Here is a 21,615-nt window from a genome sequence, read left to right on the forward strand (position 1 = left end):
CCAGAGGAGCCTGGGAAAGAAGGGACTGAGAAGGGCAGCTCTCCGTGAAGACAGATACGCCCTGGGGAAGTGCCAGGGGAAGCAGAAGTCTGTGGTTCTAGGACCTTCCTGTGGCCACCCAGGGGGGTTTCCAGACCTGGGATTCATCCTCTGACCTTGACTCACGGATGGCTGGGGAATGGGCTGGGAAGGGGGAGGGGAGGTGGCCGGCCAGACTGGCTAAAGGCCTGGGATCTCCGCTAAGAGGCCCCAGGGACTGATTTCAGCACCGCCCCTAACCCCCGCCCACTAGCAGGCCTGTTTCCAGACTTAGTGATTCTAAGCTTTTCCGACAGATGAACAGACGTGCTCGCCGCCCCCACCACACACACCCCAAAGCTGCTCTTTTCTGCGCCCACAGATTGACTTTCAGGTTCTGAGATCTTGCAAGGATTAATTTACATCACACTGATTCATTTTCTTTTTTTTTTCTCTCGGGCTGAGTCCTAGCCACTGGAGTGCCAGGGAATTCCCCACACCTATTCTGTCAATGCGTTTTTTTTTTTTTTTAACTTGCCATGATTCAAAATTCTAAAAAAAAAAAAGGCTGTCAAAAACAATACCCAGTACTGGCAAGAATGGAGAGTTATGGCAACCATCATAGAGTGCCGGCAGGGCTATAAAACAATGCAGTCACTTTGGAAAACAATTTGGTGGTTTCTTTGAACGTTTAAACATGATTTTATCATTTAACCCAGGAATTCCGCTGTTAGGTATCCGCTCGAGAGAAATGGAAGCATATGTCTACATAAGGACTCAGAGGAGGGTGTGCACAAAACGGCTTCATTCACAGAGGCCCCCTGCTGGAAACCACCCAAGTTTCCATCAACTGATGAATGGATAAACAAAACGTGGGTCATTAGGATGGAAGGTCATTCAGCCACACAAAGGAATGCAGCAGAAAGCCGCTACAACACCGATGAACCTGGAATGCATGATGCTCCGTGAGAAAAGCCAGACACCGAGGACCACACAGTGAAGGAATCCATTTATGTGAAACGTCCAGAACCGGCAAATCCACAGAGACAGAAAGCAGGAGAGTGGGGGCGGAGCTGGGGGAGGGGCTGTGTGGGCACAGGGGTGACCCTAACATGTATGATGTCTTTATGGCGGGGGACAATGGAAATGTTCTAAAGCTGGATCATGGTGATGGTTGCATACTTGGCAGACTGACTACAAGCCTTCAAACTCTACGCTTAGAATGGGTGAGTTTCATAGTATGTAAAAGCATTGCCCATCCTTAATGTGTATTTCTGGGTAGACTGTTTCCTCTGCAAGCCCCCTTCCTGGCAGCTCTAATGGCCTCACCAGCCATGTCACAGAACCTTGATGGACCCCCAGGGTGAAGGAGCTTCAGGGCCAGGAAATGGACTCTCCAGCCCTTCTCATGAGAGACGTTAGAACAGAGAACAGACAAACAGAAACTCTCACAAGCCTCATGGAGAGAGGACCACGGCAGCTAACACAAGGAGAAGAGTTTTCTAGGAACCAGCCTGCGGCTGCCCCAAACCCATACCCAGGAAGCATGGAGCTAGAGCCTGGCACCACCACCTGGCCGGTAAGCTGCGCTGAAATGACATCATACTACAAAGGGGGGTGTTTGTAAGAACACTGCAGTGAAGGGGGGAATGCAGTCCTGGGGGCCCTGAGGCCTGGCTCTGCCTTGCCGGCTACCCTCCTCCGCCCCCATGCAATGCCCACATCCTGTGTTAGAGGGCAGGTGTGCTTGGTCCAGGTCGGGGGCAGCAGACTGGCCCTCAGTCTGAGTGGGGGCCCTCTATGGACTGTGCAGAGTTTGGGGGTGCCCCTCCCGCTGGCCACCATGTGAGTGCCACTGCTGTGTGTGCGGTGAGCCCTCAGGGACACAGCTGCAGGCAGGTGCAGTTCACCCTCTGCACGAATCCGCCCACTGATGTGGCATTGGCCAGTGTCAGGATGGCACCTGTCGGGAGCGCCTTCCCCATGGCCAGGTTCGAAACCTCCCCAGGGACCAGCACGCGGTCCCATATGGCCAGGCCTGCCATGCTCCCCACGAAGGCCTCAGAGCTGTCAAACCCGCCCCCAACGTGGTCTTGCTCCTGGCCTAGCACCAGGGACCCTCCTGGGGGGATCTCATACCCCTCCCTGAACCGAGAGCCGGTGGCCACGAGCCTTCGGTCCACGTGGAGCCAGTACCTGCCCAGGATGGACGTCCAGATGACACACACGTGGTGCCACCGGCCGTCTAGCAGTGGCTGGAGGGGCAGCTCCCTGAAGGCTGGGTCTCCAATCACAAAGTGGACGGAGCCAGGAGCCAGGGAGTCGCGGCCATGCAGAACCAGCTTGTTGTCGTTTTCCTCGGTGGCATAGGACAGGAGGGTGCCCAGGTGGTCAGCGGCTGTGCGGACCCAGCTGCAGATGGACAGGGCCCGCAGACCCGTGAGAAAACCGGGGCGGAGGAAGCCCACATTCATGGTGGAGGCATTTGGGAAGATGAGCGCAGGGCCCACGTTGCAAACTAGAAACAGACAAGAAGGGAGAGTCAGCCCGCGTCGCGGGGCGGGTGGTGGCTCACTTGTCCTCACGTGACCGGAGCCATCTCCCAGATGGGAGGACTGACGCCCAGGACACCTGGCCACGCCTCCCCGCCCCGCCCCCACTCCTCGCAGCAGGGAGCCCTGGATGAGTGTCACGTGGCTGCTGGGACAAACCCCCCCACAAACGCAGCATCTGCATGGCTAACCCAAAGTTAGCATCTCACAGTCTGGATGTCAGAAGTCCCTGTGGGTTTCTCTGAACTGAAGATCATGGTGTGGGTGGGGCTGGTTCCTCTGGAGGCTCCAGGGAGAAGCCCTTCACTGCCCTCTGACCTCTGCTCCTGCCTCACATCTCTGTCCCTGACGCTGAGCCCCCTGCCTCCCTCTCCTGAGGACCCTGGGATGAGGTCGGATCAGCTCCCATCGCAGGGAGCTGGATGGACTTTCACATTAGGAAGTCCTCTTGTCACGTGAGGTGACGCAGCCACAGGGGCTGGGGCCAGGACGTGGGCATCTTTGGCGGCATCATCCTGCTGACCAGACTTCCTCCCAAATCTGCCCGAAGGAGGGCGGGTGGGGCAGGGCTGGGGAGCCTGCATTTCTAGCTCCAGGGTGGAAGCGGGGGCTCCTGTCATGACCCAGGGCGGTGGTTTTCAACTGGACACACCTGTGCGCCCGGGGAACCTCCAACGACGCCTGCAGACAGTTTTGGCTGTCAGGATTTGGGGGTCCCCAAACTTATAGCCCCGCCTTCCCAGGAGCCCTGTTGATTCCCTGCAGGCCAGCCAGTCAGCTCAGTCTTACTGGTGAGGCCCCCAGAGCCGTGCAGATGAAGGGAGATCTGCTCCAGACTAATGGGCCCTGAGGGCTGCAAGGCCAGACTGGGAGCAGCCGGGCCACAGCTGAGAGCTCGAGGCGGGTGGAGGCCAGAGAGGTGCTGAGGGAGAGGTGGAGACTGATGGGGGTGAGTGGGCATGGTGCTTACCCTCTCCTGGACTCTCAGGGGGCCATGCCTGCTGGTTGCCTAGGCCCCGGGGCTCTTGTGCTCCCTGGAGACGGTGAGCGAAGTCCAGAGGTGGGTTCCGGGGCTCAGGCGGAGCTCTGGACGCCTGCCCACCCCCCTGCAGCTGTGGGGCGCTCAGGTTCGACGGCCTAGATGGGGCCAGAGTCACATTTGGGGTGGTGGGGCTGGTGCCAGCTACCCGCAGCGGGCCCTCGAGAGCGGCCAGCCTGGCTCCCTGGCTTTGGACGAGGGGCGTCAGGCGGAGCAGCGCGTCCCGCAGGGCCCGCACGTCCCGGGCCAGGCCTGAGACAGCGGCCCTCTGTGTCTCCTGCTCCCGGGCGCGCCGCGCGCTGCCCTCGCTCACAGTGGCACTCAAGGCCAGCAGCCTGTGGTCCGCCTTCCGGCCTCGGCGCTGCGTCCTCCGCACCCAGGTCCTGAGGTGGCCCAGCTCTTCCTGCACGGCCGCCTGCGACTGGTTGAGCGCCAGGGCCACGGCCTGGCTCTCCCGGGCCAGGCTCCGGAACCGGGCCTCGATGTCGACGGACAGGTTGTAGTGGCTGGCGATGCCCTGAAGGTGCGTCAGGGTCACCTCTTGGAACCTCCGAAACTGCGGAGAGGACACAGGCAGTCCTGGGGGCTCGGTCTTCAGGGCAGCTTGGGGAGGTGACTGACCTCCGCCACCAGCACCCCTGCGCCGAGCTCAGAGCTGCGGGGCAACCCCAGGCCTGTGCTGCAGGGGACGAGGGCCCCCAGGCGGCTCCCACCCCTTCCTGCAGCCACACTCTTCACTCCCCGGGTGAGGGCGGGCGGCTTGTGTGGGGATCAAAGTGGGGAGGGCTTGGGCTCCTAGGAGCCAGCTGTGGCCCCACACAGTAGTCTCTGCTCCATGGGGAACCTGAGATCCGGTACCCCCAGGCCCAGCAGGCCCCAGCACACCTGTGAGTACCCTCCTCGGGGTCGCCCCAAGTCCGCCCACCCTCACACGCAGCTGGCTTATCTTCAGAAGGGGCCCACCAGACCTGTTTTGCTGTTTCAACCATAGGTGAAAAATCAGACCATAAAAACTGCAAACTCCACTCTGAGCCCACAGAGCACAGAAGCTTTCCATTGTTTCTGTATCACCTCTGCTTCACCTGCCGTCAATTAAAAAACTCTACCGCCCCAGACGGTGGGTGCACTTACCTGCTCTTCTAGTCTACGGAGCCTCGCGAGAAATGGTTTTCGTTGCCCCACAGGGCGGGTTGCTTGTGACAAAGCTCCATGTAGATATATGTGCACAAGGATGAGGAAGAAAGGCAGGGCTCTTCCCGTCGGGCTGCCCATGCTGAGAAGGGGCGAGAGGCACCCTGAATGCAGGAGGACGGTCTGCTTGGAGCTGAGCTGGGCCTCCACTAGGCTGCCTGCCTCTCCCGGGGGTGGCTTCCCTTCTTCCCCTCTGGCGGGCAGTCAGGGGCCTCCCACCACCTTGATGAGAGGCATTCACTCTGGAGACTTGAGGTTCCCAAGGACACAGGCTGAAAACAGATGCAGTGCCTTTGGAAAACAGGTCTACTGGGTACAAGGCCTGGTCCAGCTGGCTCGGAGGTGGGCGGGGTGATTGCTTTAGCAGGAGCGCACAGACCATGTTCCCACCAGAGAAGTGGAAGCTGCACAGGCACCCTGGCGGGGGCAGGGGCTCCTTAGAGCTGTCTGCAGCGGGCCCAGTGTGCTGGCCGTTCACAGCGGATCCAGATCCATGAGGCCTCGCCCTTGGAGGAGGCAATGGAAACAGAACCAGGAGCTGCGTTAATTTATCTCGGGCCTCAGGCTATGAAGTGGGCTGAGTGGTAGGTCCCAGCCTAACCCTGGTGCCTGCAAATGGGAGCTTATTTGGGAAAAGGGTCTTTGCAAATACAATTAAGGATCTTGAGATGAGGTCATCTTGGATCATCCGTATGAGTCCCAAGTCCAAGGATGAGTGTCTTGAGACAGAGAGGAGACACGCAGGGGAGAGGGCCGTGTGACGTGGAGGCCAAGGTTGGGGTGGAGCTGCCCCAGGAACACAAGGAGCTGGGGGCGGGGGGCGAGAATCCTCCCAGGAGCCTTCGGGGGGAACGTGGTCGTGCCAACACCCTGATCTCCGACTTCCGGCCTCCAGGGCTGCGAAGGAAAGCATGGCTATTGTTTTAAGCTCCCCTGTTTGTGGTCATTGGTAACAGCAACCCCAGGAGATGAACACAGGCCGCCTGCCTAGGTGAACGGGGGGCAGAGACCCATTCCAGGGCCAGGTCCGTGGCCAGTGTTGACCCAGTGAGGGGAGCAGCAGAAAACCACGGTCAAGGCCGAGAGTTCCAGGTAAACAAGGCGCCGCGCACAGAGACTGGTCTCCTCTCTCTCCCCAGGGTCACTCTGATGGCGGCCAAGGGACACAGCTTGGAGGAGCCACAGGGCAAAGAGAACAGATGCAGCAGCTGTCCTTGGGAGCAGAGGAAGGGGCAGAGGGGACCCGAGCGGGCAGGGAGCGGGTCTGCATCCTGGGGCTGCCGTACCCCATGACCACCCCGGGGAGCGGGCACTGGAGTTCATTCTCCTCTGGCTCTGGCGGCTGGAAGTCCGAGGTGGAGGGGTCAGCAGGACCGCCTGGATCTAAAGGCTCTCCGGGAGGATCCCCCGGCTGCTCCTGGGGCAGCCTTACCCCAGCCCAGGCTCCGTCTTCTCCAGGCCTTCTCCCCTGTGTGTCTCTCCTCTTCTGTCCAACAAGGACACCAGTCATTGGATCTAGGGCCCACCTGGATAATCCAGGGTGCTCTATCCCGAGATCTGAAACTTGGCTACATCTACAAAGAGCCTTTTTCCAAAAAAGTTCACATTTATAAACACGGGGGTTAGGACTTGGATGTGTTTCTTGGCGACCACCATTCAGTCCATTACAGGGAAGTTTGAGGGGTTGGGGGCTGTCCAGGGATGGTTGGGGACTGGGGCGATGTGCAGGCTGGAGAGAAGAGACTCATGTCAGTCTGAATACAGAGTTGCCGGCCCCCTGCCTCCTCCCTGACCTGCTGCGCTGCGTGGCTGCTCCTGCTCACCAGCCCAGCCCCAGGACATGGTCAGCCGGTTCTCTGAAGCTGCAGTGTCCAATCCCAGAGCCCCAGCTGCATGGGAGTGTTGAGCCCATCCCATGAGGCTAGCCTGGGTGGAGATCCGCTGCAAGTATCAAATGCACACTGGATCCCAGGATTTAGTATAAAGAATGAGAAATACTTCCTCAGTCATCAGATCTTATGTATGATTATATGTTGAAATGGTAATAATATTTTGGATGCACTGGGTTAAATAAAATAATGTTTTAAAAATTAATGTCAACTGTTTCTACTTTTTAGTAAGACTACTAAAATATTTAAAATTAAACATGGAGCTCATGTCATTGTTTGGACAGTGTCACCTTGGAGAAAGACTCTGGGTTTGCGGGCCCCCAGGCAGAAACAGGGGTTTTCCTCTGACTTGCTTTCATCATCCATTCTTTAAAAAAAAAAAAAAGGTGGAAAAAAATATGTATCATAAAATTCACTCATTTTAAGGGTGAAACTAACAACATGTTATTGAAGTAAACGTCTGCCTACTGGACTGTGGGGGTCTGAGGCTTCTGCCAGCTTCTGGAAAGCAGCAGACAGGGAGCTTCCCCAGGCACCTCCTCCAGGCACCTGCCCCCAGGCAGGAGGAAGGAGGCAGCTTCTTCAGTCCACGCAGAAAACCTGCTCTTACTAACATCATGGGCAAGAGCTTCCTGCACCCTGGCAAACCAACTTCCATCCACAGGGTAGACAGGAATCTGCCCAAACAGAAGAGGAACCAGGAGACGACGCAGAGGGCCAAGAAAAGGCTCAGAAGCAATCTAAAGAACACCTTCAGAAAGACAAGAAAAGCTTTGTGTCCACAAGGCAAGAAATGGATGCTGTGGAAAAAGGAATAATCGGAAAGGAAGAAGCTGCTCCCGGAAAGGAAAAGCACAATTCTCCAAAATACGAAGAAGTAATAAAGTAAAATGCAAAGAAATAAGTAGAGCAGAAAAATTAAAAGGCAAAGTTAAAGAAGTTGGTTAGAAAGTAGGCAAAAAGGCAAAGAGATAGAAAAGAGCCAAAACACTGGACTGATCTCAGTCCAGCGAAAAGACACTGTGGAGTATGAGACTACAGGAAAGAGGGGAAGGGATTACTGGGAAGATAATCTGTGAGGGTGCTGCAGACAGAGCATTCATCACTTGAAGACCTCGTGGCAGAGAGCCTCAGGCCAAGGTACAACTACAAGGCTCATCCTGAAGTGTCAGACACCACAGATGAGAAGAAGATTCTAAAAGTGTCCAGAGGAAAAAACCTGGTCACCTGTGGACTGAGGCTTTCCCCAGAGGCCTGTTGGCCACCTCAGCAGCAAGGCTGGCTGCCGAAGACAGGGGACAAAACTTGATAACTCTGAATGAAATGATTTTCATTTAAAACTGAGCAGGGCTTCCCTGGTGGTCCAGTGGTTAAGAATCTGTCTTGCAACTCAAGGGACACCATTCGATCCCTGGTCCGGGAAGATGCCACATACCCCGAGCAACTAGTGCGCCAGGACTCTAGAGCCCGAGAGATACAACTACGGAAACCAGCCCACCCAGGGCCTGTGCTCCGCAATGAGAGGAGCCGCCACGGTGAGAAGCCTGCACAGTGCAATGGAGTAGCCCCTGCTCGAGGCAGCTAGAAAAAGCCTGAGCGCAGCATCCCAGAATGTAAATGAATCTTGAACAAAACAGCAGTTGGAGTGGCCAGTTAGCTCAGATAGTTAGAGAATAATACTGATGACTTGTGTATCTATTAATAGCTCAAATGTGAATCCACCTGGAGCAAAGAATAAAGTCATTTTTCAGATATCCAAAGGGTTAAGAAACGTATCCTCTGTACCCAGTCTCTTGAGACGTTACTGAGTGACAGGATTCAGAAAAATGTGGGGACAGAGGGAGAAGGAAGCAGCTGTAGGAGCCAGGAGTGAGAGCTGTAGTCCAGAAGCCGCCTGCGAGGAAGTGGCAGAGAGTCCCAGCAAGGCAGCATCCTCTCCTCCTTCTTCCTTTGCATCCACATCCAACCCACCTGACCCCTGGCTGTTCTCACACCGGCTGCCTCTCTGGGCTTTCTGCATCCGCGGTTGCCCCCTACTGTACACTCTTCTAACTGCACCTTGGGTGGACCTTTCATCAAGATGAAAGTGTAAGAGGAAAGTGGAAAAGTTGGCTTAAAACTCAACATTCATGTAAGGAAAGAGTAACATGGAAACTTACGTTACCATATGTAAAATAGATAGCCCATGGGAATTTGCTCTATGGCTCAGAAAACTCAAACAGGGGCTCTGTACCAACCTAGAGGGGTGAGAAGGGGAGGGAGGTTCAAAAGGGAGGGAGTATATGTATACCTATGGCTGATTCATACTGAGGTTTGACAGAAAACAACAGAATTCTTTAAAGCAATTATCCTTCAATTAAGAAATAAATTAATCTAAAAATATTTGATCTAGACTCACAAAAAAACAAAAACTCAACATTCAGAAAACTAAGATCATGGCATCCGGTCCCATAACTTCATGGCAAATAGATGGGGAAACAACGGGAAAAGTGAGAGACTTTATTTTCTTGGGCTCCAAAATCACTGCAGATGGTGACTGCAGCCATGAAATTAAAAGACGCTTGCTCCTTGGAAGAAAAGCCATGACCAACCTAGACAGCATGTTAAAAAGCAGAGACATTACTTTGCCGACAAAGGTTGGTCTAGTCAAAGCTATGGTTTTTCTAGTAGTCATGTATGGATGTGAGAGTTGGACTATAAAGAAAGCTGAGCACTGAAGAATTGATGCTTTTAAAGTGCGGTGTTGGAAAAGGCTCTTGAGAGTCCCTTGGACTGCAAGGAGATCAAACCAGTCAATATTCATTAGAAGAACTGATGCAGAAGCTGGAACTGCAATACTTTGGCCACCTGATGCAAAGAACTGACTCATTGGAAAAGACCCTGATGCTAGGAAAGATTGAAAGCAGGAGGAAATGAGATCGACAGAGGATGAGATCGTTGCATGGCATCACCGACTCGATGGACATCAGTTTGAGCAAGCTCTGGGAGATGGTGATGGACAGGGAAGCCTGGCATGCTGCAGTCCATAGGGTTGCAAAGAGTCGGACACAACCGAGCAACTGAACTGGCTCTTGCTGCTACTGCTGCTAAGTCACTTCAGTCATGTCCGACTCTGTGCGAACCCAAAGACGGCAGCCCACCAGGCTCCCCCGTCCCTGGGATTCTACAGGCAAGAACACTGGAGTGGGTTGCCATTTCCTTCTCCAATGCATAAAAGTGAAAAGTGAAAGTGAAGTCGCTCAGTCGTGTCTGACTCTCTGTGACCCCATGGACTGCAGCCTACTAGGCTCCTCCGCCCATGGGGTTTTCCAGGCAAGAGTACTGGAGTGGACGCCATTGCCTTCTCCAGAACTGGCTCTTAGGGCACTCGTTTTCTTACCCTGCCCAATTTTTCATACGACTATTTGCTATCCGATATATTGTACTATTAATTCTTTGGCCACCTGATGTGAAGAGCTGATTCATTGGAAAAGACTCTGATGCTGGGCAAAGATTGAAGGGAAAAGAAGAGGGCAGCAGAGGATGAGATGGTTGGATGGCATCATCGACTCTATGGACATGAATCTGAGCAAACTCTGGGTGATAGTGAAGGACAGGGGAGCCTGGCGTGCTGCAGTCCATGGGGTGGCAAAGAGTCAGACTCGACTTAGCGGCTAAACAACCATCGTACGTGTACTTTATTGTCTCCTTGACGTGTGAACACAAACTTTGCGTGTCTCTGCCCTGCAAGAGTGCCTGCTGGCTCAGCAGGCATTCAGTTAAATTCAACGTGTGTTGAATTTATATCTGTTTCCCAGGTTTCCCCTCAACACCCCCTGGGCTGAAGATCTTGAGAGGACTTCCCGGGCCGCTCCCCAAGTCACCATAGGACGTTCTGGAAGACGGAAGGTCCTGTATCTGTGCTGTGCATCTAGCCCTTGACACGTGGGCAGCGCGACCAAGGAACGGTGGTGGCTACCGTGCTACACGCTGCCGCCCCTGCCTCAGGATACCCATCAGCACCCGAAGTCACTCCCTTTGCGACTGCTTCCTAGTCCGGGCCCTGCCTCAGGGAGGGCGGCGAGGCCGCACACGCGGTCGGGGCTCAGTAGGAGCTTGTGGGGGCGCGCACGTGTGGGCTCAGAAGAGAAACGGGGCTCTCGGGCGGAGGGAGGGAGGGAGGAGGTCACCCCGGGAAGATGCACGCGGCGGCAGAGTCAAGGCCTGCAGGCGCGAAGCAGCTAGGGTCCTTCCGAGCCGCATGCGGCTCAGCCCAGAGAAAACCGCCCCACCCACCAGAAGCCCCGCCCACTCGGGCACACCCCGGCCCCGCCCCGCGCCCGCGCAGGCGCAGAAGCGGCCGCCCGTCCCTCGCCTCTTCCGGCTCGCGGGTTGGCGGCAGATTCGTCACGGACAACCTGCGGGAACGCGCGCCCCGAGCTCAGATATTCAGCGCCATCTCTTTAGGCCCCACGAGTCCTTGCTGTGCGGCCACGTGAGCTGGGCCTCGAACTGAGCGCTGAGCGGGCCTCGGGGGTCTTGGCGAATCGGCGACCGGTTGGCATTGGCGGAGCGAGCGGGGCCGCGGCGCACGGCCGCAACTCGGCGGGCCGGAGGGTGCACCCCTCCCAGCGATCCCAGTCCTTCTTGACGCCCCTTCTGCCCCGAGACCCCCGCGCGTCCCGACGCCCCGCCCGGCTCCCCGAGGACCCCGCCGGCCCCACGTGGCCCCTGCCCGCTGCGCCACTAGGTGGGCTCAAGGGGCGCGCCGGGGCGCGGGCGCCGAGCCGGGCGGTCGCTGGCGGCTCTGCACTCCGCGAGCGGGAGCCCGCGTGGGCCGGGCCGAGCGGGGAGGCCCAGGCTCGGGGAGACACTCCTCGGGTCCCGATCTAGTGTCTGGGTGCACTGGCGTCAGACAGGTGCCGGCTCCATGGCGCTCGTGCTGCAAGGGCGCCCGACCCTACTGTCACTATCAGCACTGCTGCTGACGGCTTCTGGGCAGGGAGGGGGCTTGGCAAGGTGGACCGCGGGTGGGCCTCCCAGCCTCAGCGCCGTTGACATCTGGGTGTGGATTCTTCCCTGTTGTGGGGCTATCCTGCTTCCACCACGCACTAGGGGCAAAAGAGTAGCAGCCCCCAATTGTGACTTATAAAGGAGTCCCCAGACATGGGTTCCCGAGGAGTGGGTACTCTACTTCAAAGCCCCACCCACCAGACCAAGAAATGGCTCATGGTGGAGAAAGCCACAGCTGCTGAAGGGAGGGGAGGATACTGCTGGGTGCCAGCAGGGGTGAAGAGGAACCGGGTCCTGGGGGCCTGAGGGTGGGCTTCCTGAGAGTGTGTGAAAAACGCTTCCTTATCTGAGACTGAGTCCCACGTGGACGATGATGGCCCCTGGGACTTCTCACACACCTTTCCTGTGAACCCCAGGATGGATCCTGTGGCCTCTGCTGTCCGCCTGGCAGTCCAGGAGGCTCTTCACATCCTTTCTTCATCTGAGGACGGGGGCCACATCATCTCCACGCTGCGGTCCCTAAGGCGGTACCTTGGTGAAACAGAGACCCAAGCCCCCGCTGAGGAGCAGGAGGAGTTTAGCAGGACCCACTTTTCCACCATTCTCAGATGTCTGGTCGGCAAGCTGAGCCCCGACTGGCTGGACCTGCTGCCTGATGGCCAGTTGGAGGAGCTGTGGGCCAGCTTCTTCCTGGAGGGCCCAGCTGACCAAGCCTTCCTGGTGCTGATGGAGTCCATTGAGGGCGCTGCCAGGTGAGTGAGGCTGGGTCTGATTATGGGGTTGCTTGTAACACCTGGAGGATTTCGAGCCAGTGGGTTCTCCAAATTACGTGAGAATTTGGCATCCTGAGAAGTGAGAAAGTAAAAGCAGCGCATGTCAGAACACTGAACTAAAAGAGGGTTTTGTCAGTCTCTGCAATGGACAGGCCCTCCGTCCTGCCATGTGGGCGAGGGGACTGCAGGAGTGGTTGCAGCCGGGTGGCCAGGCGGGCCTGCAGGGTGGCTCCAGGCTTACGCGGTCTAAGCAGGCAGTGGGGTGTGGCCATCCTTGGGTAGGGGGAGCCCTTTCCTTCACTCTGTGGCTCCCAACTTGGCGTGAGGCACCCCAGCAAAACCCCTCCCTGGGCATCAAGCGCCCTGTGGGGATGCTGGTTTCCCTGACTCCTTGCGGTGGGACGGGAGGGGGCGTGTCCAGGGATCCCAAAGTGTGGAGGGTGCTCAGGAAGCAAGGCTGCTCACACCTGCTCTCCGTTTAGCCCCAGCTTCCGTTTGATGAAGATGGCGCAGCTGCTGGCCAGGTTCCTGAGTGCAGGCAGGATGGCTGCTGTGATGGAGGGGCAGTGTGGGCAGCAGGTGGGGCCGGCCTCCCGCCTGCTCCAGGAGACCCTTCTCACCAGGGTCGTGGGCCTGCCCGATCGCCTGGGCAACCGTCTGCAGCGGGAGACGCTGGCTGCCTTCTTCCCTCAGAACTACTTCCCTCTGCTGGGCGAGGAGGTACTGCGAGTGCTGCAGGCGGTGGTGGACTCTCTCCGAGGTGAGAGCCCCTCTTCTGACAGCCTCCTCAGCCTGGTGTCCGCTCCGTCGTGCCCGCCCTCTCTGGCCTCCAGGGACTCTGCCACCTCTGGGCAGTGCCGTTGGCAGGTCAGATGTTATGGTCCGTCTGGGGCCTCAGCAACCCACCTGTGAAGTTTCAGCCTGGCTTGGCTTGCCTTGGAGATGGAACTGGCCCTGAAGTCCTTGCTGTGTGTCCAGCCCCCCACTCAGAATAAGGGAACAGCTGAGGTCTGGAAACTAAAGAGCTATGATGTGAAGAGGGTCCATCTGAGGTGGTTGCCGGCTGAGGTGCCCATGTCTCTGTCGTTGCGGGTAGAGGACCTCGGTTCTCTGGCGGGTGGGGGCAGTGCTGGGGGCCAGCTCTGAGGGAGCGTCCTGTGCCCAGGGCAGTGGGTGCGGCGTCCCTCCCGCCCTCTCTGGAGCAGCAGGAGCTTGGCTTCCTCACCTGTGTGGTCCTGTGGTCTGGGAGCCAGTAGAAGCTGGGGTCGTGGCAGCCCGAGTCGGGGTGGGCATTGGCCCTCCACACAGTGAGGCCCTCCTTCCCTGCGGCCCGGCCCCTGCACTGCCCCAGGCCTGGCCCGAGACCCTCACCTACCCCTCCCATCTTGTCTGAACTGAGCAGCTGAGTGATGCTGTTACCTTAAGCCTTGCTCAGGACCTCCCAGCAGCTCATCCCGCCCCTTCCCAGCTCTGCCCTGCCCTCTTACAGCTCCGCCTTGCCCACTCACAGCTCTGGAGCAGCTCTGGCCTCAGGTGCCGCCTTTCTGGGCCACTTCCCAGTCACCATCTCACCCTGTTTAGTATCACAGCCACCAGCTCGACCTCAAAAGTACTTACAGTGGCCCCTGTCCTGCTGTCTGACTTTCCCTCTGGCATGAGCTGTGATCCCGGACTTCTGTCCACAGCTGACCTGCTGTTCAGAGCAGCAGCCCCTGGTCCTCACGGGTTTGTTGAGAGAAATGGACCTGAGTGTTGGGTCCCTGGGGCTGATTCGTCTGGAACACGTCTCCTCCTCCCCGCCCCCCCCACCCCCCATGTGGCCGGGTTGAATTCACTCCTGCCCGAGTCCCAGATGCCCGTCTGTAGATCGCAGATGCCATGTTCCCGTCATGTGCGGGGCTGTCTGTTTCCTGCTTGGTCCCATCAAGCGGCTCTTATGGGGCAGCTGTGGCCTCTCCCAGCGCCCCACATGGTCCCTGCTTTGTGGGATCTCCGTGACGGTGAAGCAAGTGAACATGATGCTTTTTGATGTTATTTTCAGTGGCTCTTTGAGTGGGAAACAATGCTGGTGGGTTGAAGTTAGACTGAACTCGTTGGCGGTTTTACAATGCGGGATCCCCTTGCCAGGAGTCAGGTCTGTCCCTGCGAGGCTGGGTGCACACAGGTGGCCTCACCGCTTCCTCCTCCCATCCCAGGTGGCTTGGACTGCTCCATCTCCTTTCTGTCTCAGGTCCTGGGCAAAGCCTGCGTCCACGGGAGACAGAGTGAGTGTCCCTGCTGTGGGAGAGTCTGTGATGTGTCCCAGGAGGGGTGGTGCCCTTGCCTGGGCCTGGCCCTGCTGGGTGGGGCTTGGTGGGGCTTGGCTGGACTCCCCGTGGCCCCCGGGCTCAGGGCCCCCTTTTCCTCCCCTCAGAGGAGATCCTGGGTGTGCTGGTGCCCCGGCTGATGGTGCTCACCCAGGGCAACTGCCTCTGGCAGCGGGTCTGCTGGCGCCTGGTGGAGCGTGTGCCCGACCGGGCCATGGAGGCCATGCTGAAGGGGCTCGTGGAGGCCTCCCCGGGGTAAGAAGTGAGGCATCTTCCTACTGCAAATGCTCCTCTTCCAGGAGGGCGGGTGGCAGGGATCCAGAGGGCGCCTCGCCTGCCCGTCTCTCTGGTCAGTGCCATGGCACCTGGTGGGGGCCCCTCCGTCTGGTGACTGGTCCTTGCTTGGAATTCAGTCCTGCAAACACCCATCCCTCCTCACTCCTGGTGGCCGAGTCAGGCCCCCCTGTCCGCACTTCTGTCTTCTCTGCACGGGAAGGTCCCTGTGCTCAGAAAACTGAAGTCCTACAGGAGGGTGCTGGGCCCATGGCTCCATCCTGCCTGGTGGCCATGCTCGGGGCTCTCACGGAAGCCACGGGAGAGAGTGCTGGTCTCTCACGTGAAGGAAGCAGGGGTCTCTTAGTCTAGATCAGGGTCTGCAAACTACAGCCTTTGCGGCTCACCTGTGATTTTACGAATGAAGTTTTATCGGCACACAGCCACGCTCAGTCGTGGGCCTACCTGCCATGGCTGCTCCCGGCTGTGGCATCTACAGAGCCCAGTGGGCCGTGTGCCTGGCCCTGCCCAGAGAAAGCTGGCTGCCCTGCCTGGATGGAGCATTTCACCTGGACCCACTGGGGCGGGGAGGAATGTCCTCTGTGTCTGGTGCTGGGCTCCTCAGTTTCCACAGTTACTGGGAGGAGGGAGGGTCAGCACCGACTCGAGGCTGGGGTGCCTCCCCAGACTCCCAGTGGTCAGCGCAGATCCGGGGAATTCAGAGTCCTGCTTTTCCCTCTCACCTCGCCACACCTCACAGGCCGGAGGTCCTCTCGCGGCTGCTGGGGAACCTGGTGACAAAGAGCAAGAAGGCCCAGTTTGTGATGACGCGGAAGCTGCTGTTCCTACAGTACAGCTGCTCGGTGAGGGTGCCGGCGGGGCGGGAACTATGCTCAGCTCCCTGGACCCTCCTGCGCCCGGGCTTCCTGGCCGGATGGGTGGTGTCTGTCTGCAGACAGTGATGGGAGCCCGGCTGTGTTGCAGACGCCCATGCTGCAGAGCCTCCTGGGGTACCTGGCCATGGACAGCCAGCGGCGCCCGCTCCTCGTGCAGGTAAGGGACCCCTGACCCCCAGGGAGAGTGTTCCTGCCGGGGTGGAGGGCCCTGGCCGGAGCCTCCTGCGGACTGGCGGGGACTGTGAGGAGGGGGTGGGGCGTCTGACAGGCTGGACCCGCTGCCCGCCAGGCGCTGAAGGAGCTCCTGGAGACGTGGGGCAGCAGCAGTGCCATCCGCCACGCACCCCTGGAGCAGCAGCGCTACGTCAGCAAGGCCTTACTCATCTGCCTGGCGCACCTAGGGGAGGCGGAGCTCCAGGCCAGCCGGGACGGTGAGCGGTGAGCGGCGGGGCACCCTGTCCCCCACCCCGGCACCCCCCACCCGCCCCCAGCTCCACCCATGTGGCTTGGTGCTTCCAGAGTTGCTGGCCAGCCTGATGGAGGGAGTGAAGAGCCGCCTGGACAACAGCCTGCCGCCCGTGCGCCGCCTGGGCATGATTGTGGCCGAGGTGGCCAGCGCCCGGCTGCACCCCGAGGGGCCTCCCCTGAAGTTCCAGGTGACCGAGGGCCCCCCAGAGCCGCTGTCACTCCCGCCCTGGTCCCTGCCCGCCCGCTGGCGTCCGGGCTGCGGAGCCTCTGTGTCCCCTGGTGCCCGCCCGCTGGCGTCCGGGCTGCGGAGCCTCTGTGTCCCCTGGTGCCCGCCCGCTGGCGTCCGGGCTGCGGAGCCTCTGTGTCCCCTGGTGCCCGCCCGCTGGCGTCCGGGCTGCGGAGCCTCTGTGTCCCCTGGTGCCCGCCCGCTGGCGTCCGGGCTGCGGAGCCTCTGTGTCCCCTGGTGCCCGCCCAGCTGGCAGGGGTGGAGGCACAGCCCCCACGCTGATGCAGAAGCACGAGCCCCCAGGGGACTCTCGGGACAGGACTCTCAGGCCCCTCCATCCGCCGGGCCCTCCGGGGTGTCCTCGGAGACGGGGCCCCATCTGCCCTGTTCCTGGGGACGCCCAGACCCTCCAGCCCCCAGTGCCACCCTCTGCAGAGGGAGACCTAGTTGCTCCTGAGGGGCAGCTGGCCGGCCGGCCGTGCAGACCTCGAGCTGTGATGGGGGCTTCAGCAGGTCCCCACGGCGCTGCCCCTGCTGCACCCGACCCGCTGACTCCAGCTCATCTGCGTTGCAGTATGAAGAGGATGATCTGACCCGAGAGATGCTGGCCTTGGCCGCGCCCCGGCCCGTGGCTGACGGCCCTTTGGAGGCGGGGTGAGGGTCCCACTCGGAGCTCTGGGCATGGTGGGCCCGGCGGGCGGCTCCTTCCCACCTGCTACTCCTGACCGATCCTGGCAGAGACAGAAGCTGAGGTGCAGGCTGGGGCGGAGCGAGCGTTCCCCAGGAGGCCGGGTTCTGGGACGAGTCTTGCGGGGCAGCCCTGAGGGTTCCTTTTTTGTTTCCAAAGCCCGCCTGTGGCTCCCGTCGGTGGGGAGTCTCCTGACCAAGAGACGGTGGACAGTGGCGGCCCCCAGGCTGGGCGGGAGGGCTCTGACTCCGAGCTGGACAGGTAGGGGCGGCCCCACGAGGGAGGGCGTGAGGGCTGTGGCGGGACCGTCTCGGGATGTAGACCCCGCGGCGCTGGCTCCCTCTGTCCCTCGAGTCCTCCTCCCATGGGGAAATCAGCCTGCAGGCTCTGGGTGCCCAGGACTGGTGGGACCTAGTGTCTGTGCTCTTCCTCAGTGATGATGAGCTTGTCCCCTACGACATGTCGGGGGACGGGGAGCAGAGGAGCAGCAAGACGCCCGCGTATGTGCGGGACTGCCTGGAAGGTGCGTCCCCTACGTCCCAGCTCCCCCACCCCCTGCCCAGCCTGCCCACCTGCCCTGCCTCACCCGGCCGTGGGGGCCTCTCTGCAGCTCTGACCGCATCTGAGGACTGGGAGCGCTGGGAGGCGGCCCTGCGGGCCCTGGAAGGGCTGGTCCTTAAGAGCCCGGCTGCCACCCGGGAGGTGAGCATGCGGATGCACCCTGACCTCCCTGAGGGCGGGGCAGGACCGCTTCGGGAGTGCACCTTGACCCTTGACTCCGTGGGCAGGTGAGCCTGGAGCTGGCCAAGGTGCTGCTGCACCTGGAGGAGAAGACAGCCGTGGCGGGGTTTGAGGGGCTGCGCCAGAGGGCGCTGGTGGCCGTCACAGTCACGGATGCGGCGCGGGTGAGTTCCCACATTGTGTGGAGCCTGGGTCGTGCCCTTGGTGGGGGCTGCGCAGGGTCCCCCTCTGGGGTCGTGGCCCTCAGCCGCCTCTCGCCCGCCTGGCCTAGGTGGCGGAGTACCTGGCCGCACAGTTCTACGCCCTCAACTACAGCCTCCGGCAGCGCATGGACATTCTGGACGTAAGTGCCCAGGCCTTGCCCCCCCGTCAGAGCAGCGCTGGCAGGCGTGGAGGCGGACGGGGCAGGTGTTTGCCAGAATGTTCGTGGAGGGACCAGAGGCCTCCCCAGCCCCTTGCCGCTGGCGTGAGAGGCTGGGGCCAGCGCCTGTCTGGCGCTTTCTTGACAGGGCACGGCCTTGGGGGCTGCGTCCTTTGTGTTAAACGACGGCTTCACTGAGTTGTGATGCACGTGTCGTAAATTCACTTTTATGATAAGCAAAATGGGGTATGTTCACACAGTGGAGCACGACTTGGCCTTAAACAGGAAGAAAATTCTGACATGATGCTCAGTGAAGTAAGCCAGATACCAAAGGACAAACAGCAAATGACCTGACTTAGAAAATGGACGGGCAGGAGGGGCAGGGAGTCCGTTCCCCGGGGCAGGGCTCTGTCTGCGAGGACGGGGAGGCTCTGGGGGTGCCGGGGACTGTGGCGCTTTCCCTTTGCCCGTGAGACGGGGGTGGTGGGACTGGGTGGGCTTTGGGAGAAGTGACCGGGGCACGGGCTCCTCAGCAGGGAGCGCCTACCTGCCCCCAACAAAGCGAAGTGTGCCTGTGGGACCAGAGTTGCCGCAGGGCTGCCAGCACCTCCCCGCGGGGACCGCTGGGCCCTCCGCGGTCCCACCCCACCTTGAATTTGGAAACCATCGTCCTTCCCCAGTGGGGCAGCGGCTGCCCTGGTCTCCTCTCCTCTAGGTCCTGGCCCTGGCCGCCCAGGAGCTGTCCCGGCCTGGGCGCCTCGGGAGGGCCTCCCAACGGGGCCCCCTGGGGCCCGGCTCCCAGCCCAGTGGGGCCACGGTCCCGGCCTGGCAGGCGGTGGTGGAAGAGCGTGTCAGACGCAAAACCCGGCGGTTCTGCAAGGTCAGCTGGGCCCTGGCGTGGCCTCCTGGGTGGGACCTCTGCCCCGCGGGCGCAGTGCCCACTCATGCCCCGGGAAGGGGAGGGAGGGTTTCGGTGGTGGATGCAGGCCGCAGGGCATCGGCTGAAGGGGCTGTAAGGCTGGGAGAACAGCCCCAAGGCTCAGCAGCAGCGGTCGGCTGCTGGGTGCAACATGGGGCCTTGTCTGGAGATGTTCTGGTCCTTACCAGGGTGGGGGGTGCCCAGCCCCACCGAGGGTCCCCGTGGGTCCACAGGGCCTTGAGTGCACGTGTGTTTAGCAGGGCTCCACGGGGCGGGCAGCAGCTGCTGGCCCCAATGAATTCAACGTGGTGGCTGGATACTTCTTCTTCCCTCTCCTTCAGCGTTTTGACAGGTGAGGGCATTTTCTGGAGCCCATGGTTTGGGGAACAGGAGCCTTGAACACTCCCAGGATGGGGGCTGAGGTGGGCTCAGTGGGGTCAGGACCTTGGCTGTGGTTGTTCGTAGCGTAAGTGATGATAGGGCGTCAGAGCATCTGTCACAGACGCTGGGCTCACGGCGGGGCTGGGCCAGAGCCTCCCTGGTGTCTCAACACAGCCGCCCCCACGTGCCTCCTCATCCTGGCTTCCTGCCCCAGGCCAGGCTTGACCAGGCGGCCTTGCAGAGTGACAGGGCGTCTGTCCACTGCCTCCCTGTCAACGGCTCTGGGCAGCACGTGGGTGAGGAGGTGAGGAGGGACGTCAAGGCCTGGGGTCCCTCCGTGGCCCAGGAGGTCGGGGAGCCAACCCTGAGCGCCTGGCTGGCACCATTGCTGGGTTCTGTGTTGTAGGCCTGTGGTGACCTTTGACCTTTTGGGAGATGACCAGCTGGTCCTCGGGAGACTGGCCCACACCTTAGGGGCCCTGATGTATCTGGCTGTGAACACGGCGGTGAGCACCTGAAACGCCCCTGGGGAGCCCACCCCAGCCTCCTGGCCCCGCTGGCCTTGCCTTGGGGCAGGTGTGCTGGGCCTTATGGGCCCTGCAGTGGGGGCCACTGCCAACTGGACCCCTGCCCACTGGTGTGCCTGTTGCAGGTGGCTGTGCCCATGGGCAAGGCCCTGCTGGAGTTCGTGTGGGCTCTTCGTTTCCACGGGGATGCGTGAGTGGCCGTAGGGCTGAGGGCAGTCGGGTGGGGAGTCTCGGATCCTGTGGGACATGGACAGCGGCAGGCGGGCCAGGCCGGGGTGGACAGCACTGCGCGGCGGCTCCTCCAGCCCAGCCTCTGTCTTCTTGGCAGCTATGTGCGCCAGGGCCTGCTGTCCGCCGTCTCCTCCGTCCTTCTCAGTGTGCCAGCTGAGCGGCTGCTGGCAGACCTACCAGACGAGCTTCTGGAGGCCCGGTCCTGGCTGGCAGGTGGGCGCAGGGCCAGGGCCGAGGTGGTGAAGCTGAGGGGGCGGACACAGCCCAGGGGCCGTCAGCTTGTGGGCGGCGGGGACACAGTGCCATTGGTCACTTCAGGGCACCCTGCGGGGAACGCTGGGGCAGTGCCTGTATCCAGGCTGGACGGGTTTGCCCTCTGTGAGGTTACTGGTGTCCTGCCCCCTGCCCCCGGGTCATACGTTCTTTTTAAAAATTCCCGTGGTCAGCGTGATCTCTGCCTGTGGGCACTCGAGCCATGGCCCTCAGCACACTGTGCCCATGTGCACCCGTGGGGCTTGTGGCTTGGGGGGTTCTGATGACGGCCTTTCTCTGCCCACCTGCCTCCATGAGGCCACCAGCCCCTGCAGCCAGCTTGTCGGGTCTCTGCTGGTTTTCCACCGTCCTTGCACAGTGGCTGAGGCACCTCCTGGGCTGGGGTGCCCCGTGTCTGGGCAGCTTCCAGCAGGTGACGCACAGGCTGAGCCAAGCACCCTGACGCTGCGGTGCGTTCCTTTCCGTCTTCACAGATGTGGCGGAGCAGGATGCGGATGAGGACTGCCGGCTGCTGGCGGTGAAGGCGCTGCTGTTGCTGGAGAAGCTCCGCGACAGGCTCCTCCCGCTCTCGTCTCCTTAGGCCCCGACCCCTGACCCTTGAGCCCGGGAGGCACGTCGCTGGATGAGCAGGGCGCCTGTTGCAGGCTGGAGTGCCTGCAGCTCGGCCCAGATGTCTACTAGGGCCTCGGGCGCCGACCCCACAGCCTGGCACTGGGAGGCAGCCGCTGCGGCTCTGGGACTCGGGCTCTGGGATGGCTGCTGGGCAAGAGTGGGGAGCCACGGCTCAGGCTGGCCCCTGTGCAGGCTGCAGACCGGGGCACTGAGAACCCCAGAAGGAAGCACGAGAGAGGGGCAGATGGTTCTCTCTCCG

At 60.4% G+C, this 21,615-nt stretch overlaps 2 protein-coding genes across 2 annotated transcripts; one reads left to right on the forward strand and one right to left on the reverse strand.

The window, feature by feature from the left end:
* Positions 1,093–4,881, reverse strand: PTX4 (pentraxin 4). Its single transcript, XM_018039847.1, has 3 exons — positions 4,741–4,881; positions 3,541–4,165; positions 1,093–2,536 (listed from the first exon to the last, which is right to left on the reverse strand). Exons 1-3 carry the CDS (start codon positions 4,879–4,881, stop codon positions 1,896–1,898), a joined length of 1,407 nt encoding a protein of 468 aa, XP_017895336.1. The 3' UTR covers positions 1,093–1,895.
* TELO2 (telomere maintenance 2) lies at positions 11,007–21,368 on the forward strand. Its single transcript, XM_018040469.1, has 21 exons — positions 11,007–11,418; positions 12,098–12,433; positions 12,937–13,214; positions 14,650–14,718; positions 14,868–15,015; positions 15,794–15,896; positions 16,018–16,086; positions 16,219–16,360; positions 16,449–16,585; positions 17,198–17,277; positions 17,471–17,572; positions 17,746–17,834; positions 17,922–18,013; positions 18,100–18,216; positions 18,324–18,395; positions 19,129–19,293; positions 19,593–19,684; positions 20,120–20,219; positions 20,366–20,430; positions 20,569–20,684; positions 21,218–21,368. The coding sequence occupies exons 2-21, from the start codon at positions 12,099–12,101 to the stop codon at positions 21,322–21,324; spliced, it is 2,478 nt and encodes an 825-aa protein (XP_017895958.1). The 5' UTR covers positions 11,007–11,418; position 12,098; the 3' UTR covers positions 21,325–21,368.

This window comes from Capra hircus, chromosome 25 (genome assembly GCF_001704415.2).
Source record: "Capra hircus breed San Clemente chromosome 25, ASM170441v1, whole genome shotgun sequence".
NCBI lineage: Eukaryota > Metazoa > Chordata > Mammalia > Artiodactyla > Bovidae > Capra > Capra hircus.

What these genes read in the sequence shown, in the direction of transcription:
- PTX4 (XM_018039847.1), bottom strand. Translation starts at nt 4,881, where the DNA reads ATGGGCAGCCCGACGGGAAGAGCCCTGCCTTTCTTCCTCATCCTTGTG. An exon ending in TCCGTAGACTAGAAGAGCAG is followed by an intron (nt 4,166 to 4,740) that starts GTAAGTGCACCC and finishes TCCTCTCCGCAG; the next exon opens with TTTCGGAGGTTCCAAGAGGT. An exon ending in CCCTGAGAGTCCAGGAGAGG is followed by an intron (nt 2,537 to 3,540) that starts GTAAGCACCATG and finishes GTCTGTTTCTAG; the next exon opens with TTTGCAACGTGGGCCCTGCG.
- TELO2 (XM_018040469.1), top strand. Translation starts at nt 12,099, where the DNA reads ATGGATCCTGTGGCCTCTGCTGTCCGCCTGGCAGTCCAGGAGGCTCTT. An exon ending in GGCGCCCGCTCCTCGTGCAG is followed by an intron (nt 16,087 to 16,218) that starts GTAAGGGACCCC and finishes GCTGCCCGCCAG; the next exon opens with GCGCTGAAGGAGCTCCTGGA. An exon ending in AGCGCATGGACATTCTGGAC is followed by an intron (nt 18,396 to 19,128) that starts GTAAGTGCCCAG and finishes CCTCTCCTCTAG; the next exon opens with GTCCTGGCCCTGGCCGCCCA.